Raw genomic sequence first — 17,644 nt, forward strand, 5'->3', positions numbered from 1 at the left:
GAAATTTGTTGTTCCCCCCTCAAACCCAGCACTGAGCGTGGTGAAGGTGCCTGGTTCTCATCCAGGAGCCTCCAAACCTCCCAAATTCCTAGAGCATCCAACCCTCCCAAATTCCCAGATTGGGCAAAAAGGTGAGTTAGAAAAAGGAGAAACAAGGAAGAAAAAAAATCCCAACAATGGGAATTTGAATGCAACAGAACTTTAATGGCAGGGAAGGGCTCGGGGCAGGGTCACACACAGGGAGCACAAAGGACGATCCCCAGGGCTTTGGGAAGCGATGCAGATCCACCAAGGACAGAGAAGGAGATTCCTTGCATGTCCCTGCCTCGCAGCTTCCCCAGGAGCTGAGCCCAGCCCGGGGCTGCCTCAGAAATAAAAGAAGCCGCAGTTTCCTCCTCCAAACCTCCTGGAGCTGGAGCTGCCCCCTCCGTAGGAACCCCCTCCATAGGAGCCGCCCCCAAAGGAGCTGCCCCCGCCGCAGGAGCCCCCAAAGCCCCCGCCCGAGGAGCCGAAGGTTCTTCTGCTCCCGAAGGATCTGCTCCCTCCATAGGAGCCCCCGGAGCCAAAGGATCTGCTCCCTCCATAGGATCCACCCATGGAACCGCCTCCATAGGATCCACCCATGGAACCACCTCCATAGGAACCCCCAATTCCCCCCATGGAGCTGCTGCCTCCATAGGAGCCCCCAGTTCCCCCCATGGAGCTGCTGCCTCCATAGGAGCCCCCAATTCCCCCCATGGAGCCCCCTCCATAGGAGCCCCCCATGGAACCGCCTCCGTAGGATCCCCCAGTTCCCCCCATGGAGCCGCTGCCCCCTCCGTAGGATCCCCCAATGGCGCCCCCGGATCCCGAAGATCCCATGGCCCCTGACGGGAAGGACGTGCCCACGATGCTCTCCTGGGGGCAGGAGCTGAGGATGGGCCCCGGGAAGGTGATGACCACGGGAGGAGGGTAGACCACGGCCCGCGAGTCCCCGCAGGAGGTGACACAGGGCTGGCTCCAGGCGTCCGCGTAGGGCTGGGGACAGGACACCTCGCACGGGGACGAGCAGCCGCTGCTCACCATCGCTCCTGAAGACATTTTTTGGGGATGGACTGCAACCTGAAATCAAATCAGAGCTGCAAATCTCAAAATTCCAGCGGGAAAAAAAATCCTTCTCTGGTGCCTTCTATGAGCAGGAGAAAAGGAGGGAAGAAGAGTTTAGAAAGATTCCTGAAAACATATTTTGTGATGGAGTGGGAACTGCAGCACTACAAAGGAGTAAAATGAAAATATTCTGGGAGATCCAGGCCTTTACACAATCACCAGGATGATAAAATCTGTAATTTCCTGGTTGAAGGAATTATTGCTCTATAAATACAAGATCTCTCATTTGCCTCCATCCTGATTAAAAGCCAAGCTCGGAGTAGTTAAGTTGTAACCTCCCCATCAAATAATCAGGATTTAATGGACACTTTCCCTTTGTGGTTTGGAACAGCACAAACTCACATTTTGAGATCTGCATCTCCCAAGAGTTCCAGCCACAAAAAACTTCCCTGTCCAAGAGTCAGAATTGATAAAATGGAAAAATTTGGCTTGGAAAACGCCTCAAGTCTATATTCCTGATCACTTCAGAGCTCTGACATGGAATTATTCCCCAGTTCAGCACCCACAGCCACATCCCAGTTAATAAAAATGGAATTAGAGGCAGAGAACTCACCAGGCTCACAGGGAAAACCGGACTGAGGAGAAGATGCTGGAGAAGCTGCAGGAAAATCCCGGTTTTTATACCCTTCCTAACGTCGCCCAGGACACGCAACACAACTTTGGGACATCACCAGCGACACTTTTTTGCTGTATAAGCGCCTTCTAATTGTAATAATTGCTTTGATAAGTGCTAATGATTAGTAAATCAACTCCTCATCAGCCAATACATGCACACACCCTCTGTCTTCCTTTAATCCTTAAATAATTTTTAGATTATTTTGTGACTGTTGCCATTTCCTGACCTGGTTTGACTTGGGAATTGGTTTGGAAGGGTGAAGGATCAGGAATTCCCTTAAGAAGGAAAAAAATCAGTTTGGCTTTGCCAGGCGAAATATTTTCTGTTCTGCAGAAGATTCGCTGGAAATCCAGAACTGGCAAAAACCACAGATTTTGTCTTTATAAAATCTTGGATGGGAAGGGCCATTTTTTATACCTGTTTAACCCAAGGAACTGGTTAAAAAGTACTTAAATTAATTCCTTGGATGCTCATTGTCATCCAATAAAGCCCTCTGTGAGAGCATTTAATTATTGTAATTCTCCTTTGGTCACTTTAATTATTGTAATTCTCCTTTTGTCATATTAATGATCCTAATTCTCCTTTTGTCCCCTTTTGGGGCAGCTGCAATATTCCAGGGAGACACGTGTCCATCATTGGAGGAAAAAGTCTAAATATTTTTGAGTGCATGAAGCTGATTCAATTTGAAACAAAATAAAAGCACCTCAAGACTGGCCAGGGTTATTTTTTTTCAGGGAAGCTGTAGCAGAATTCCCGGGTTTCAACCTCATCTGGTGAAAGGTACGAATGCACGAATGGGAGGAGAGATGTCTGAGCAAAATTCCCTTTATCAATCACCAGAAACATCAGGAGAGTTTTAGACGTGATGGATGTTTTGGGGGGCTTTGTCACAGGCAAACATCTCACACAAACTTTGGTGTCGTCAAAACCCAGACTGGGAGGTTTTTGGTTCTAAGTCAAGGTCAGCTGAAGAGACTTGAAATTTGAGGTTTGAGATTCAAGATTTGAGATTTGAGAATTAAAATTCGAGATTCGAGATCTGAGATTCAAGATGGGAGATTCGAGATATGAGATTTGTGATTTGTGATTTGAGATTCAAGATTCAAGATTCAAGATTTGAGATCTGAGATTTGAGACTTGAGATTTGAGATCTGAGATCTGAGATCTGAGATTTGAGATTTGAGAATTGAGATTCGAGATTCGAGATATGAGATTTGTGATTTGTGATTTGAGATTCAAGATTCAAGATTCAAGATTCAAGATTTGAGATCTGAGATTTGAGACTCGAGGTTTGAGATCTGAGATCTGAGATTTGAGATTCGAGATTCGAGATTTGAGATGGGAGATTCGAGATTCGAGATTCGAGATTCGAGATTTGAGATGGGACATTCAAGATTCGAGATTCGAGGTATGAGATTTGTGATTTGTGATTTGTGATTTGTGATTTGTGATTTGTGATTTGAGATTCAAGATTCAAGATTCAAGATTTGAGATCTGAGATTTGAGACTCGAGATTCGAGATCTGAGATTTGAGATTCGAGATATGAGATTTGTGATTTGTGATTCAAGATTCGAGATTCGAGATTTGAGATTCAATATTTGATATTTGAGATTTGAGATTTGGTTCTCAGTAGGAGCTGTGGGAGAGAAGCGAGTCCAGTTTGGAGCTGGAATTTCATCCTGGAAAGTGGTCAGGACTTGGAAAGGGCTTCCTGGAGCTGTCCAGGGAACACCTGGACATAGGTCTGGGTGACCAGATGGGGATCAGTCCCAGGTTGGATTTCATGACCTTGGAGCTCTTTTCCAACCTCAACAACCTTGAAATTCTGTGATCATCCCATATTTCACATTTCTATCACGACAGAAGTTTATTCTCGGGGATTATATAACTCCTATCACCACATTTCTGGTGTTTCCAGACCCGACTGGAAAACAGAACACAAAGATATCGGGGTTAAAATCTTGCAACAGAACCCGAACAAGCCCTGTCAGGCCCCGGTGACATCCCTGGGTTTGACAGCTCTGCCAGTCAGCAATTCCTCTTTGACTCGTCAATTAATGTGAAACTTTCTGGGTTCCTCCACTTGGGTTGGGAAATATCGATTTACATGGAAAATCCCGAGTTCTGCTGCTGGTTCTCCCATTCTGGCAGCTCTGGGAAGTGGCAGCACTTCCATCAGCTCCCCAAAATCCAGATTTCGGTGTGGAAAGTGCAATATTGTGCATGGAACCTATTTATTAATTAATAAATCCCTCAAATGGACCCAAACTCATTCCAGCTTCAATTCCAGCGAGGCCCAGGAACAACACCAGCTCTGAGGTGACTTCCTGGGGGTCGGAATGTGGAGCAAATCGGATCAAACCCAAGGGGTGCAGTGCTTGGAACGTGACTTGGGATTAATAATGAATTTATCACGACACTTAGGAGAACAATTAGGACAATTAATGAAATAATCCACCAAGCAAAACACGGTTTGGTAACACGTGGGAAGCTCTTGCACAAAGCGCGGCTCCCATCCCACTGGGGGTCAGGAAAAGTATAAAAGAGCTCTTGGAATTCTGCAGTGCCATCCACAGCTGCTCCTCATCTCCACTTCTCCAGACCTGGTGAGTTGGTTATTCTTTGTCCTCTGTGTGAATACGGGAAAATATTTTTTGTCTTTCCTCTCCTTGCAAAAGATTCTTTTAGGAATCTTTCTAAACTCTTCCTTTCCTCCCTTTTCTTGCTAGTGGAAGGTAACAGAGCAGGATTTTATTTTCATTTGGAATTTTGGGAATTGTAGTTAGGATTTACCCCGTGCTTCAGGTTCCTTTCCATCCCAAAAAGTGTCTCCAGGACAGGTTTCACGGAGGGCTCACTCTCCTGCAGGACCAGTGGTGCCCAGCAATTCCATTTGCCTTTTCCAGGCTTTAAAATCCAAAATCCCATCTGTGCCTGCCTTTGTAGGGATGGGATCAATGACAGGACTGGAATTTCCCAGGAAGATTCCTTGAATTTTCCAATTCAATTTTGTTGGTGACCACCACAACTTTATCTTATGTTTCAACAAACTCCTGAGGATGAGCTGCTCCTGAAGAGCCCTGGAGTCTGGCTTTACTATCCAGGACTCTCCAGGGCAACAGGAGAACCCTTTGGGATCCAGAGAGTTCAGTGCAGAAAATTGCAGAAAAGGGACAAACCCGATTCTTCCCAAACCCTCCTTTTCTCCTGCTCATAGAAGGCACCAGAGAAGGATTTTTTTTCCCGCTGGAATTTTGGGATTTGCAGTTCTGATTCCTGTGCTGCTGCAGGTCGCTATCCATCCCCAAAAAATGTCTTCAGGAGCGATGGTGAGCAGCGGCTGCTCGTCCCCGTGCGAGGTGTCCTGTCCCCAGCCCTACGCGGACGCCTGGAGCCAGCCCTGTGTCACCTCCTGCGGGGACTCGCGGGCCGTGGTCTACCCTCCTCCCGTGGTCATCACCTTCCCGGGGCCCATCCTCAGCTCCTGCCCCCAGGAGAGCGTCGTGGGCACGTCCTTCCCGTCGGGGGCCATGGGATCTTCGGGATCCGGGGGCGCCATTGGGGGATCCTACGGAGGGGGCAGCGGCTCCATGGGGGGAACTGGGGGATCCTACGGAGGCGGTTCCATGGGGGGCTCCTATGGAGGGGGCTCCATGGGGGGAATTGGGGGCTCCTATGGAGGGGGCTCCATGGGGGGAATTGGGGGTTCCTATGGAGGCAGCAGCTCCATGGGGGGAATTGGGGGTTCCTACGGAGGTGGTTCCATGGGTGGATCCTACGGAGGGATCAGATCCTTTGGCTCCGGGGGCTCCTATGGAGGGAGCAGATCCTTCGGGAGCAGAAGAACCTTCGGCTCCTCGGGCGGGGGCTTCGGGGGCTCCTGCGGCGGGGGCAGCTCCTTTGGGGGCGGCTCCTATGGAGGGGGTTCCTACGGAGGAGGCAGCTCCAGCTCCAGGAGGTTTGGAGGAGGAAACTGCGGCTTCTTTTATTTCTGAGGCAGCCCCAGGCTGGGCTCAGCTCCTGGGGAAGCTGCGAGGCAGGGACATGCAAGGAATCTCCTTCTCTGTCCTTGGTGGATCTGCATCGCTTCCCAAAGCCCTGGGGATCGTCCTTTGTGCTCCCTGTGTGTGACCCTGCCCCGAGCCCTTCCCTGCCATTAAAGTTCTGTTGCATTCAAATTCCCATTGTTGGGATTTTTTTTCTTCCTTGTTACTCCTTTTTCCAACTCATCTCTTTGCCTAATCTGGGAATTTGGGAGGGTTGGATGCTCCAGGAATTTGGGAGGTTTGGAGACTCCTGGATGAGAACCAGGTGCATTTACCACATTCAGCGCTGGGTTTGTGGTGGAGACAACAAATTTTGGGGTACATCCTTCAGTATTTTCTCTTGGAATAAGGAAAAAAGAATATAAATTCCCTGAGCATTCCTAGAAATAGGAACTGGTTTTAGGCAGGCTCATCTTGGAAATGGGGACACAAAATTCCAGTTTGAATTGCAGCAGAAGAATTTTTAACCTGGAGGCCCCTGGTTTTAGGTTTTTCCTGAAGAATCACCGAGTTTTTGGCTCAGTGCTCCCTGAGCCTCTCAGTTTTCAGGAAGATACTTTCCCAGGAAAACGTGTCCCATCCTGCTGGATCTGGCTGGGTGACTCTGCTGCCTCTGGATGTGTCTGTGTGAGGCCTAAATGTGAATCAGGGGGGGAAAAAATTAGAGAGATAAAAATATTACAGATGAATTCCCAAATAATTTTTGTAACGTCATGGTGTTGCTCAGGGAAATTTTTGAAGAATCCCAGGGTCTCAGGTTGAAACAGAATTCCAAGGTCATCAAGTCCAAACTGTGCCTGATCCCCACCTGGTCATCCAGAGCAGTTCCAGGAATTCCTTGGACATCTCCAGGGATGGACACTCCAAACCTCCTGCCACAGCCTGGCCGCCCTTTCCAGAAGGGATTTTCCCAAATTTCCACCCTGAGCCTCCCCGGCACAGCTCGAGGCTGTTCCCTCTTGTCCTGTCCCATTTCCTGGGATCAAATCCCAATGCCCCCTGGATCCCCCTTTTCTCCAGACCTCTCCAGACCCTTCCCCGTCCCCGTCCCAAACTTCTCAAATAATTCATATTTATTTCTATTTCCTGCTCACAACAGCTTTTGTCTCTTTGCCAGTTTGAAGCCTGAAATCCTTTTCCAATTGGGATTGTACAACCACTTCCTCACCCCCAATTTAACCCACGTAAATAAAACAAAAAAAAACCTGCAGTAGTGGAAACTCATTCCTGCCTGTGAAAGTGGGGCTGGTCCACAAGCTCCCTCTGGAGCTGCTCTGGGGAAGGGAATTTCTGCCAGGAAGGGCAGGGCAGTCCTTCCTCATGCCCTGCTCCTGCCGAGGGGTTTCGTGGGGAATTGCTGGGGCTGAAACCTGGCAAAGGATGAGATCCTGGAGCTGGGAGTGGCCCTAAGGGAGCCAAAATCAGGATAAAAACTGCAGGAAGCTGGTGCCATTAAGGAGAGAGGAGGAGGAGGATGAGGAATCCTCCTGGCACTGCTGAAAGGAGCTGGAAAGGAATTCCAGCATCTCCAAACTTTTCCAAAGGTGTCAGAGGTTGCTGGGTTGGGCTGCTCCAGGAAAAGCAGCTCCTGACAGGTCCTCCTGATCCTGATCCTGATCCTGATCCTGATCCTGATCCTGATCCTGGTCCTGGTCCAGGATCCTGGCCCAGGGAGGAGCTGGAGCTGCTGGAGAGAGCCCAGAGGAGGCTCCAGGATGGGATCCCAGGGATGGAGGAAAGGCTGGCAGGAAAGGCTGGCACAGCTGGGATTGTTCAGCCTCCAGAAACTTTGGGGTGACCTCACTGTGGCCTGGCAGGAGCTGCAGGGGCTCCGAGGAACACGGGGAGAGACAATTCCCAAGGGATGGAGGGCCAGGGCAGGGGGAATGGGTTCAGGCTTTAGGTGGGGTTTTGGGAATGAATTTCTCCCTGGGGGATGGGGAGGCCCTGGCAGTGGTTATTCCATGCATCCCCCATCCCTGGCAGTGTCCAAGGCCAGCCTGGACAGGAATTTGATCAACCTGAGGTGGTGGGAATGTCCTTGCCCATGGCAGGGGGTGGGATGAGGGAATTTTTAAGGTCCCTTCCCACCCAAACCTTCTCATTCCTATGATTCCTTTAAAATCCTCTGTCAGGGGCCCATCCCACCTTTCCAGCTGCAGAATTTTGTGTCAAACTCACTTGAGGAGCCCCGGATTAGGTTGGCATCACAATCTCAGCACCTGCCACCCCCAACATTTCCTGGGCTCCTTTCTGCTCATACACAACATTTTTGTTTATTTTCAGTCACGACCTCCGTGCTCTCCTTTCCCTCCTGGAAGCAGAGTGATTCCAGAGGCTCCCCTGGGCAAAAGCACTCGTTGGGAATGTTGTGAGGAAATGCTTGGGGATGGTTTTGCAAACACCCACTCATGTTTTACCCATGCAAAGCGCCGTGGCTCTCTGAAGTTAATGACAGGCTGCAAATATTAAACCAGGATTGAATCATAGCGTCCCTTCCAAATAAATGTGTCAGAGCCTCCCACGTGATTTCCCTGACTCAGGCAGCGAGAAACACCTCGGGGATTCGGATCCCTCTGGTTCTTTGGGATTAAAAGCCAGCCCTGGTGTTTGTTATCCTAATGATACCATTTCAATCCACTTGGCCAAACACTCACCTTCTCAAATCAGGGCATATTTGGGGATTTAAATTTGGGGATCCGGCTTCTCTCACCTCAGGGGCTGAGCTCCCAGCATGCCACGAATTTCTGCTTCACCCCAGCACAAACTGGGGCTGTAACTCTTTGTCCTCTGGAGCCAAAGTTGTCCTGAGTGACCTTAAATAAATAATTTTCCCCTGGTTTTCTGTGTTAAACAGGGAATTATTGTCTTTGGTGGCTTCTCCCCTCATCCCGAGTTTCCCACACTCCTCCCCACTCCAACATTTTTCTGGTGACCAAAACCACCAGGAAAGGAACTGGAATGATTTATTCCATACCAGGATGCCTCTGACCATCCCACTTTTCCCAAAAGGGACTTTCCCGCTTCCGATTTCTTCCCGGGCACGGATTTCGTGGCAGAGGAGGAGTTTTGTGCTAAACCGGGGCTCCAGCGGCCACACCAACTCCCAGCGCTGTTTTATATCCCAGAATCCCAGGATTGCTGGGGTTGGAAGTGACCTGTCCCAGGGCAGGTGACACAGGGACACATCCACATGAGTTTGGGATGACTCCAGAGCGGGACAACCCCAATTCTGCCCTCCCTGGGCAGCCGATCCGTGGAAGGAAGTTGTCCCTCACGCTGAGGTGGAACTCCTGGAGGTTTGGAACTTGGGATGAGTCGGATCCTGGATTCGGACACCAAATGAGGAGCCAGGACCCCGCGGGCTCAGCCGGGAGTGGCTCCAGGAGCCAACTCGGCCACTCCAGTCCAACCATTCCCATAAACACGTCCCAGCAAGTTTGGAAGCAGCCAGGAACACTCACGGCTAATGCTGGGTTAGGCTCTTCTTAGAGGCCAGGAAAACAAATCTCAGGATTAAGGAGCTGCAAGGACGAGCCTTGCAAAGCTCAGGAGCTCCCACAAAACCAAGCTCAGCCCAGGTTTTAACACTGGCAGAGCTGCAGGAATAAATTTGAGCCTCAAAACTCTGAAATTAGAAGAATCCGGTGCCAAACAAAGGCGGTCACGTGCTGGTGAGAAAAGGGTAATCAACACAAACACTGAGCAAAGCAAAGCAATTACTGTAATTACCCCTCAAATTTGGTTTGGGGAGTAATGGGACCTAATGCACAAATATGACGTTATTTTCTTGCATCAGCCTGGTGGTCCAGCCGGGGATATAAAAACCATTCCTGACTCAGGGAGCTTCCAGCGGGTCCTGTTGGCTTCTCCTCCGTGAACTGAGTAAGTTGGATTCTGATATAACTTCTTCCTAAAATAATAAAATAAAACGAGTCTGGTTTTAAAAATGTTTACGTTTAGCTCAGCGCTGAATTTTGGATTTGCATTCTGCTGTTCTGGAAAACAATTGCATTTATTTTCATGGAATAATCAAAATAATTTTGATTATTCATTCAGCAGTGCTGCAGGATCGGAGTTTAAAAATGTATTTGCAATCTAGATAATATTAAAAACATTTAATTCCATCACTTTATGGAAATTTAATGGATACAACCTTTAGGTAACCTTAAAATACCTCAGCCAGCAGCTTCCACTCGCGGGGGCGGTTCTGACCTTGTGGCTTTCAATTTTTATCTGATTTTGGGCAGAGATGGTGTGGGAAATTAAAGAGGAGTTTTAGAAATATTGAGATGGGCAGAGCTGCAGTTGCCTGTGGATGAGGACACCACATCCCTCTGGATGTGGCGCTACAAAATTCCTGGATTTCCTATGCAGGAGATACGGGAATGACCCAAAAAATGTCAACTCGGGAAGCTGCTTTGGGTGGTTTTGTTCTGTTTATGCAAAGCTTTGGTTTTATGCAAAACTAGAAGATTTGAATCCGCTTGGGGTGTTTTGCGCTCTTGTGTTTAGGTCTGGTTTTAAGTTATTCCTTTCCTCTGGTTCGGTCTCTGATCAGGGTCAAGTCAAGGACAGGGAATTCAGAGTTGCAGCCGATTTAAAGGGTGGGAAACCTCAGGAGAGCACCTGGATTAGGGCTTGAAGTTTGGGTGAATAATGCACATTTGGGCATCGTGTTTAGAATGAGGAAAGAAAACAAAAATGGCTTGAGTCAAACTCAGCCCCACCCAGGTTTCTCCAATATGCAGCTAAAAAAATACATAATCACTTGGGCTGAACCCAAAATATTCCATTTAATCTGCAAAAACAGATTAAGCGGCTCCTTCACTCGGTGCTTTGAGGTGGAATTTGGGTAAGGTAGAAATGACAACTTGAAATGGACTTTTGTGCTGTTTCCCAAATCCCCACCCTTAAATTTATTTCAAAACCAGAAAGAAGAATTCAGCCCGGGTTTGAGAACAGTTTTAATCCCTCTGAAATTTAAGTCTGGGACAGCTCTCGGGTATTTGTTGTGCTTCAGTTTTTCCTCATGATCTTGAAAAAGATTTTTATTGAATTTTCCAAGTGAGTTTTGTACTCAATATCTGTGGCAAAGGCACCTGAACCAACGGCACTAAATCCATAATTATTGGTGTCATTATGGATCAATTCCACCGTAGGGATGATATTCCTTGGATTTTTATCTTCTTAGACCAAGCTTTGCCCAGATTTTATCCAGCAAAACCTCTTGTGTTGTCCACTCCTACAGTGGTTTGTGTGTTGCCCTCATTCTACTGAGCTCCACCTCTGGAGCCCAAATTGCACAGGAGAAAAGAGATATTAATTAAACAACAGCCTCAAAGGGGTCATTTGGTGTCCCCAAAGAGGTGTTTCAGTGTCCCCAAAAGGGTGATTTGGTGTCCCCAGAGAGGTATTCTGGTGTCCCCAAAACGGTGATTTGGTGTCCCCAAAAGATGTGGTTTGGTGTCTCTAAAGGGAATTCTGGTGTCCCCGAAAGAGGTGATTTGGTGTCCCCAAAATAGGTGTTCTGGTGTCCCCGAAGAGGCATTTTGGTGTCCCCATGGAGGTGTTTGGGTTCCCAGGGCTCTGCAAGGTCACTGAGAAGACCCAAGCAAAGCAAAGCTGGGCAGTTTTCGACCCATCCACTATCTCAAGCCTTTCCAGGGCTTGACCCCACCCTGCCAGCTCCTTGTGACTGACATTTATCCCCTCTTTTCAGGTCCAGCCCAGCCGCAAGATGTCCTGCGAGAAAACCGTGTGCGCCGATCCGTGCTCGCTGAACTGCGCCGACCCTCGCGCCGCCGCCTGCAACGAGCCCTGCGTGGTGGCCTGTCCCGACTCGCGGGTCATCATCTTCCCTCCACCCGTGGTCGTCACCTTCCCGGGGCCCATCCTCACCACGTACCCGCAGGAGACCGTGGTGGGCTCCACCGAGTCGGCCGAGCTTGCCGGGGCGCTGGAGACGGGCGTGGCCATCGGCACGGGCCAGAAGGGCCTGGATTGCCTGGATTCCTGCTGCGTGCCGCAGTTCCTGGCCAAATGTGACCCCCCGTGTGTCACCCAGTGCGCCCCACCCTGTGTCGCTCCGTGCGCTGCCCCGTGTGCCACCCCGTGTGCCACCAAATGTGTCCAGCCCTGTGCCCCGCCCTGTCCCCCGCCCTGTCCCCCGCCCTGTCCCCCGCCCTGTGCCCCGCCCTGTCCTCCACCCTGTGCCACGCCCTGTCCTCCACCCTGTGCCACGCCCTGTGCCACCAAGTGCGCCTCGCCGTGCCCCGCGCCCTGCGCCACCGCCCCCTGTGCCACCAAGTGCGTGACCAAGTGCGTCCCCACCTGCGCCACGCCCTGCGCCACGCCCTGCGCCACGCCCTGCGCCACCAAGTGCGTCCCTGAGCGCTCCTACACCTTCTCCACCCGCTGGAAGCACCCGTGCCAGAGGGGCGCCTGCAAGAAGATCTGAGCGGTTTTTGAGGGAAATAAACCACGGAAAGGAACGAGGGAAGAAGCGAAGGAATACGGAATGTGACCCGAAGGCTACCGGAGAGGGAAGCGCCACTGGAAACCAGGACCCTGCGATTTAAGTCTAGGATAGAGCTTTAGTTTAGTTCAGGCTTTTCTTTCTTCTTGGGGCTTTGCATCTTCTGTCTATGCTTTGGGCTTTCTCTGCCCAGTTTCGACACCGAGCGTGGATCGGAACCGAGGGATTTTGGGAATGGTAGGGATTGGAAGGTCTCGGCAAGTGTGAGAGAAGGGGGTGTCGGGCTGGAAGAGGTCAGGCTGGAGCAAGTGATTGTGATTTTGGGTGATTTTGGGTTATTCTGGGCTTTTCTTGGAGTCTGCTCCTCTTTGTCTGCATTATTCTCTCTGCAAATGTTTGACTCCACTTTGCATTCCCATTAAAATGCTGCTGCATCAAATCTGTCCCGAATTCCCTTTTTCCTCTGCTCCTTGGGCTCTCTTGGGGACACTCAGCCTTGGATAGAGGGACAGGCAACCTCCAGGCTCTTCCCAGACCACTCCAAACTTGACTGAAGGTAAAATTTAGGGTTAATTTCTGGGATAAGAGATTTTATTCCTAGAAAAACCTGGCTCTGCATTTTCTGGGATAAAAACTTTTATTCCTGAAAAACCTGGCTCTGCATTTTCAAGGATAAAACCTTCAGGTTGTAACAGAATGGGCATTTTTAGTGTCCTGTTCATACCCAGCCCTGTTTGGGGATTTTCTTCCCTCTAAACAAAGAGAACTGAGCCAAACCCAAGCTTTTCTCCACATTTCTCCATCCAAACTTTCCTGAACTGCTTTTCCAAGGACTCTTCTCCGCCTCTCCGCCATGACAGGGAGGGACCTGGAGCTCCCAAATTCCAGGAGCCGGTGCCAGCAGCGGATCCCTCCAGGCAGTTTGGGATGCCAGGCGTGTTCTGCTCATCCCATTCCAAGCCATCCCAGGCGCTGTTTTTATCCTAAAGATCATGCTCAGTTCATTCTTCCCTAATGGCCACGTTGGAGCCGCGCTGGAATTCCAGGTCATTCCCACAATTACTGCCGCCCCAAAATATCCCAGTAGAACAAAGGGAGCTGGGACGCTCCTCAAAACACTCCCAGGCTGGATTACGCCTGGACCTGGAATGTTAATTTAATGTTAATCAGCTCTTATTTGGGTTATGTGCCCGAAGACTGGAATAATCAATTTGTGGGGGAGGGAAAAAAAGGGGGGGAAAAAAAGGTCATAATTTTCATAATTTCATCATTTCACATGTTTTTATTTCTTTATCTACTCCGAATAATTTATCTTTTTTCTTTTAGTAAATTGATGATTTTCTCCCTAAAATTGCTTTTATAAATATTAAATGTTTTGGAAGTCTGGGATTTTTGGATCCATTTCAGCCTTTGGGTTTGTACAACTGCCATGATTTTGTGCTGAGGTGGAAAAGCCCTCAGGGAAGGCAATTCCTGCCGGGATCGGGCAGGATTTGTCCCTTTAGGGTGTCCCAGCCAACAATTACAGGGATTTGCAGGATCATGAGCCCATAAAACGCTAATCTCAAACCTGCTGCTGATTCCTTGGAATTCTCTCATTCCTGCCCCAAAATTTTCCCTGATTTATCCTCCCTGTGCATCCCAGGCTCCCAGAATTCAGTTTTCTGTCCTCGAGGAAGATTTTGAATGCAGAGTCAGGGAAAATAAAAAGGATTTTTCTTCTCAGGGCAGCTGTTTAAATTCCCTCTGTAATCCACCAAAAAAAAAAAAAAAAAAAAAAGAAAAAAAAAAAAAAAAAGAAAAAAAAAAAAAAAAAAAGAAAAAAAATTTGGAGTCTCCACATTTTTGGGGGTTTCCCCCTCTCTCAGTGGGTTTCGAACCAGCCAGACAGGTTTGGGGTCACTGAGTCAGCCCCAAAAAACCTTCCAGAGATCTTGGCATGGTCGGGTCACTTCTTGAATTCCTCATGAGAATTTGGGATATCACTGCACCCCTGGCACCTCCAATTCTGAATCATTGTTTGCCTTTCTTCATCCTCATCCCAAAACCTTCCTCTTTCTCTTCCTTGAAAACTGGGAATGATCCCTGGGTTTCTGTGATTCTTTCCCTGGAAATCGCGTTTCCTCTGTGATCGCCCCAGCTCGAGCTGCCACCAAAACAATTGAGTTCTAATTTTAACTTTAATTTTAATTTTAATTTTAACTTGATTTCAATTTTAATTTTAATTTTAATTTTAATTTTAATTTTAATAATTTTAATTTTAATTTTAATTTTAATTTTATTTCTTCCTTCTCCATCTCGGTGCTCTCTTATCTCAAGAAGAAGCCAAACCCTTGTTTCTCACACCCAACCCCTCATTTGTCCGGCACCCCGCAGGAATTGGGTAATTTTTGGTGCCTGTTTCCTCACAGGGATTATTAAAAAGTCTGAGGTGAAATCCCAGCCCCGGCTGTTGATTCAGTGGGGAAGGAGATGCAGGGAGGAGCCCAAGGTCGGGCTGCTTTCATCTCCTGCCCTGGTTCTGAGTCAGGAACTCTTGATTTGGAGAAACAAAAACAGGAGGTGGAGAGGCTGATCCACGTGAGGGCATTAAATTGTGGGATTTTTCTACAATTTTGTTAAAAAAAACCCCAAAACACAATTGATATGAGAGCTCATAGCAAAATAAATCTTCAGCCTGGGATTCGTGCCAAAGGTGGGAATCGCCCTCCTTGTCTGACATCCCAGAATCTCCGGGATTTAAAGCCACGCCAGGTGGAGTTTTGGGAGAAACAATGGCCCCAAATTACCTGGATTGAGAGACAAAAGCCAAACAAAAATGGCATTTGAGGGACAATGAGGACAAAGGAGGACAGGAGTGGTTCCCTTTCCTCGGGGTGGAGTGAGGAGCTCTATAAAAGCTCCTGCACCGAGATTTTCAATCATTTCTCTGCGATTCTTTTCCCATCTCCTGCTGTGCGACCGCGTAAGTCGGGTTTGGGGGGGCTCGGGGAGGGTTTGAGCTCAAAAATTTTCTGATTTACCTCTAAAAAATTCCCAGGGAGCGCTGGGAGATGGTTGGAAAAGGGCCAAACCCAACTCTTCCCAAACTCCTTGTTTCCTGCTCATGGAAGGCACCAGAGCAGGATTTCATTCCCGCTGGAATTTTGGGATTTGCACCTCTGATTTGATTTCAGGTCTCCGTCCATCCCCAAAAAATGTCTTCAGGAGCGATGCTGAGCAGCGGCTGCTCGTCCCCGTGCGAGGTGTCCTGTCCCCAGCCCTACGCGGACGCCTGGAGCCAGCCCTGTGTCACCTCCTGCGGGGACTCGCGGGCCGTGGTCTACCCTCCTCCCGTGGTCATCACCTTCCCGGGGCCCATCCTCAGCTCCTGCCCCCAGGAGAGCGTCGTGGGATCCTCGTTCCCACTGGGAATGGGAAATTCCTTCGGATCCGGAGGTGTCCAGAGCTCCTGTGAGCCTGGAGCCCCTTCTGGTGGCCGGAATTTCTCCTCCTCCTCCTGCTATTCGCGAAATTCCTACCCTTGCTATTCCAGAAATTCCTACCCTTGCTATTCCAGAAATTCCTCCTTCTATTCCCGAATTTCCTACCCCTGCTATACCCGCCCTGCCAAGCCCAGCAAGGATTCCTTGGATGAGCAAATCCAGCAGAAAAAGGAGCAAATTCGCAAATTGTGAGCGAGGGGAGAGCTCTGAGAGGGGCTGGGGCTGCTCCTTCATCCCAGGAATGAATCTGGGCCTGCAATTCCCTCTGGATCGGATCTCCTCTCACAATTTCCATCGATTCTGCTGTAAATTTGCCTGAATTCCTCCGTAATTCCCTCTGAATTCCCCCAGAATTCCCTCTGAATTCTCCTGTAATCCCTCTGAATTCCCCTGGAATTCCCTCTGAATTTCCCCAGAATTCTCTCTTAATTTCCCCTGAATTCCCATCAGCACTGCTGTCGTGAGATTAATCCCATTTATCTGCACCAATAAAATCCTTTCTGCATCACAATTTGGAGTTTTCCTCTTCTGTTTGGGTGGGATGAGCTCTTGAAACAGCTCTTGAGTGGCTGTTTGATTTTTCATGGAAATTTTTTCCCAAAGACTGGGCAGTTCCATCCCACCTGGTTCCCTGGGAAGGTGAAGTGGGAATTTTCTGATAGGTGAATCCATAAAAACATGCCCTGGAAGAGCCAAACCCTCCTCCCAAGACCTCTGGGATAAGGACACAGTTTGGTTCCATGGGTTTGAAAAGGTTTTGTTAAAAAAAGAGAAGAAATCCAAAAAGTTTGAATGCAAACACAGGAGTTTATTGGGATTAAAGTGGAAAAACACAAGGTGCTTTTGATCTAAATTAATAATCCAGATAATTAATAAAAAAATTTTTTTTCATCGCATTTTTCCTGCTTGGGTCACATTTCAAAGGCCTTGGACAAATCCCAGGTGAGTCTCCTCCCATCAGACGTGGAGGTATCCAAGGAAAAACCCACAAATGGACAAAATGCCTGATCCCAAACAATTAAACCCATCCATGGACAAATTCCCAGGAATTCTGTGCCCAGGCAGTGAGGAACGGGTGGGCTGTGAACAAAGAATTCGGGTTTTGAGGAAGGAAAAGGCAAATTTGGAGAAAATCGACATTAAAAAGAGGAAGGGGGAGAGGAGGAGCTGCTCCCAGAGGTACTGAGGAAATTCCAGAGGTGATGAGGAGATTCCAGAGGTGATGAGGAGATTCCAGAGGTGCTGAGGAGATTCCAAGAATGCTGAGGAGATTCCAGGGGTGCTGAGGGGTTTCCATGGGTTCTGAGCATTTCTCATGAATTCTGAGAAGTTCTTATGGATCCTGAATATTTCCCACGGGTTTTGAACATTCCCCATGGATCCTGAACATTCCCCATGGATCTTGAACATTCCCCATGGATTCTGAGCAGTCTCCATGGATCCTGAATATTTCCCACTGGTTTTGAACATTCCCCATGGATCTTGAACATTCCCCATGGATTCTGAGCAGTTTCCATGGATTCTGAACATTTCCCATGGGTTTTGAGCATTTCCCATGGATTCTGGACATTTCCCATGGACCCTGAACATTCCCCATGGGTCCTGAACATTTCCCATGGATCCTGAACATCTTCCTTGGGTTTTGAACATTCCCCATGGATTCTGAACATTTCCCATGGATCCTGAACATCTTCCATGGGTTTTGAACATTCCCCATGGATTCTGAACATTTCCCATGGATCCTGAACATCTTCCTTGGGTTTTGAACATTCCCCATGGATTCTGAACATTTCCCATGGATCCTGAACATCTTCCTTGGGTTTTGAACATTCCCCATGGATCCTGAACATTTACCATGGGTTCTGAACATCT

At 48.6% G+C, this 17,644-nt stretch overlaps 2 protein-coding genes across 2 annotated transcripts; one reads left to right on the forward strand and one right to left on the reverse strand.

The window, feature by feature from the left end:
* Positions 1-366: 366 nt before the first annotated feature.
* LOC130263240 (beta-keratin-related protein-like) lies at positions 367-1,080 on the reverse strand. The gene is made up of 2 exons (XM_056510775.1): positions 711-1,080; positions 367-605 (listed from the first exon to the last, which is right to left on the reverse strand). Exons 1-2 carry the CDS (start codon positions 1,078-1,080, stop codon positions 367-369), a joined length of 609 nt encoding a protein of 202 aa, XP_056366750.1.
* A 4,009-nt stretch (positions 1,081-5,089) lies between these two features.
* Positions 5,090-5,758, forward strand: LOC130263241 (keratin, type I cytoskeletal 9-like). Its single transcript, XM_056510776.1, has one exon. It carries the CDS (start codon positions 5,090-5,092, stop codon positions 5,756-5,758), a length of 669 nt encoding a protein of 222 aa, XP_056366751.1.
* Positions 5,759-17,644: the final 11,886 nt, after the last annotated feature.

The sequence above is a fragment of the Oenanthe melanoleuca genome, chromosome 25 (assembly GCF_029582105.1).
Source record: "Oenanthe melanoleuca isolate GR-GAL-2019-014 chromosome 25, OMel1.0, whole genome shotgun sequence".
NCBI lineage: Eukaryota > Metazoa > Chordata > Aves > Passeriformes > Muscicapidae > Oenanthe > Oenanthe melanoleuca.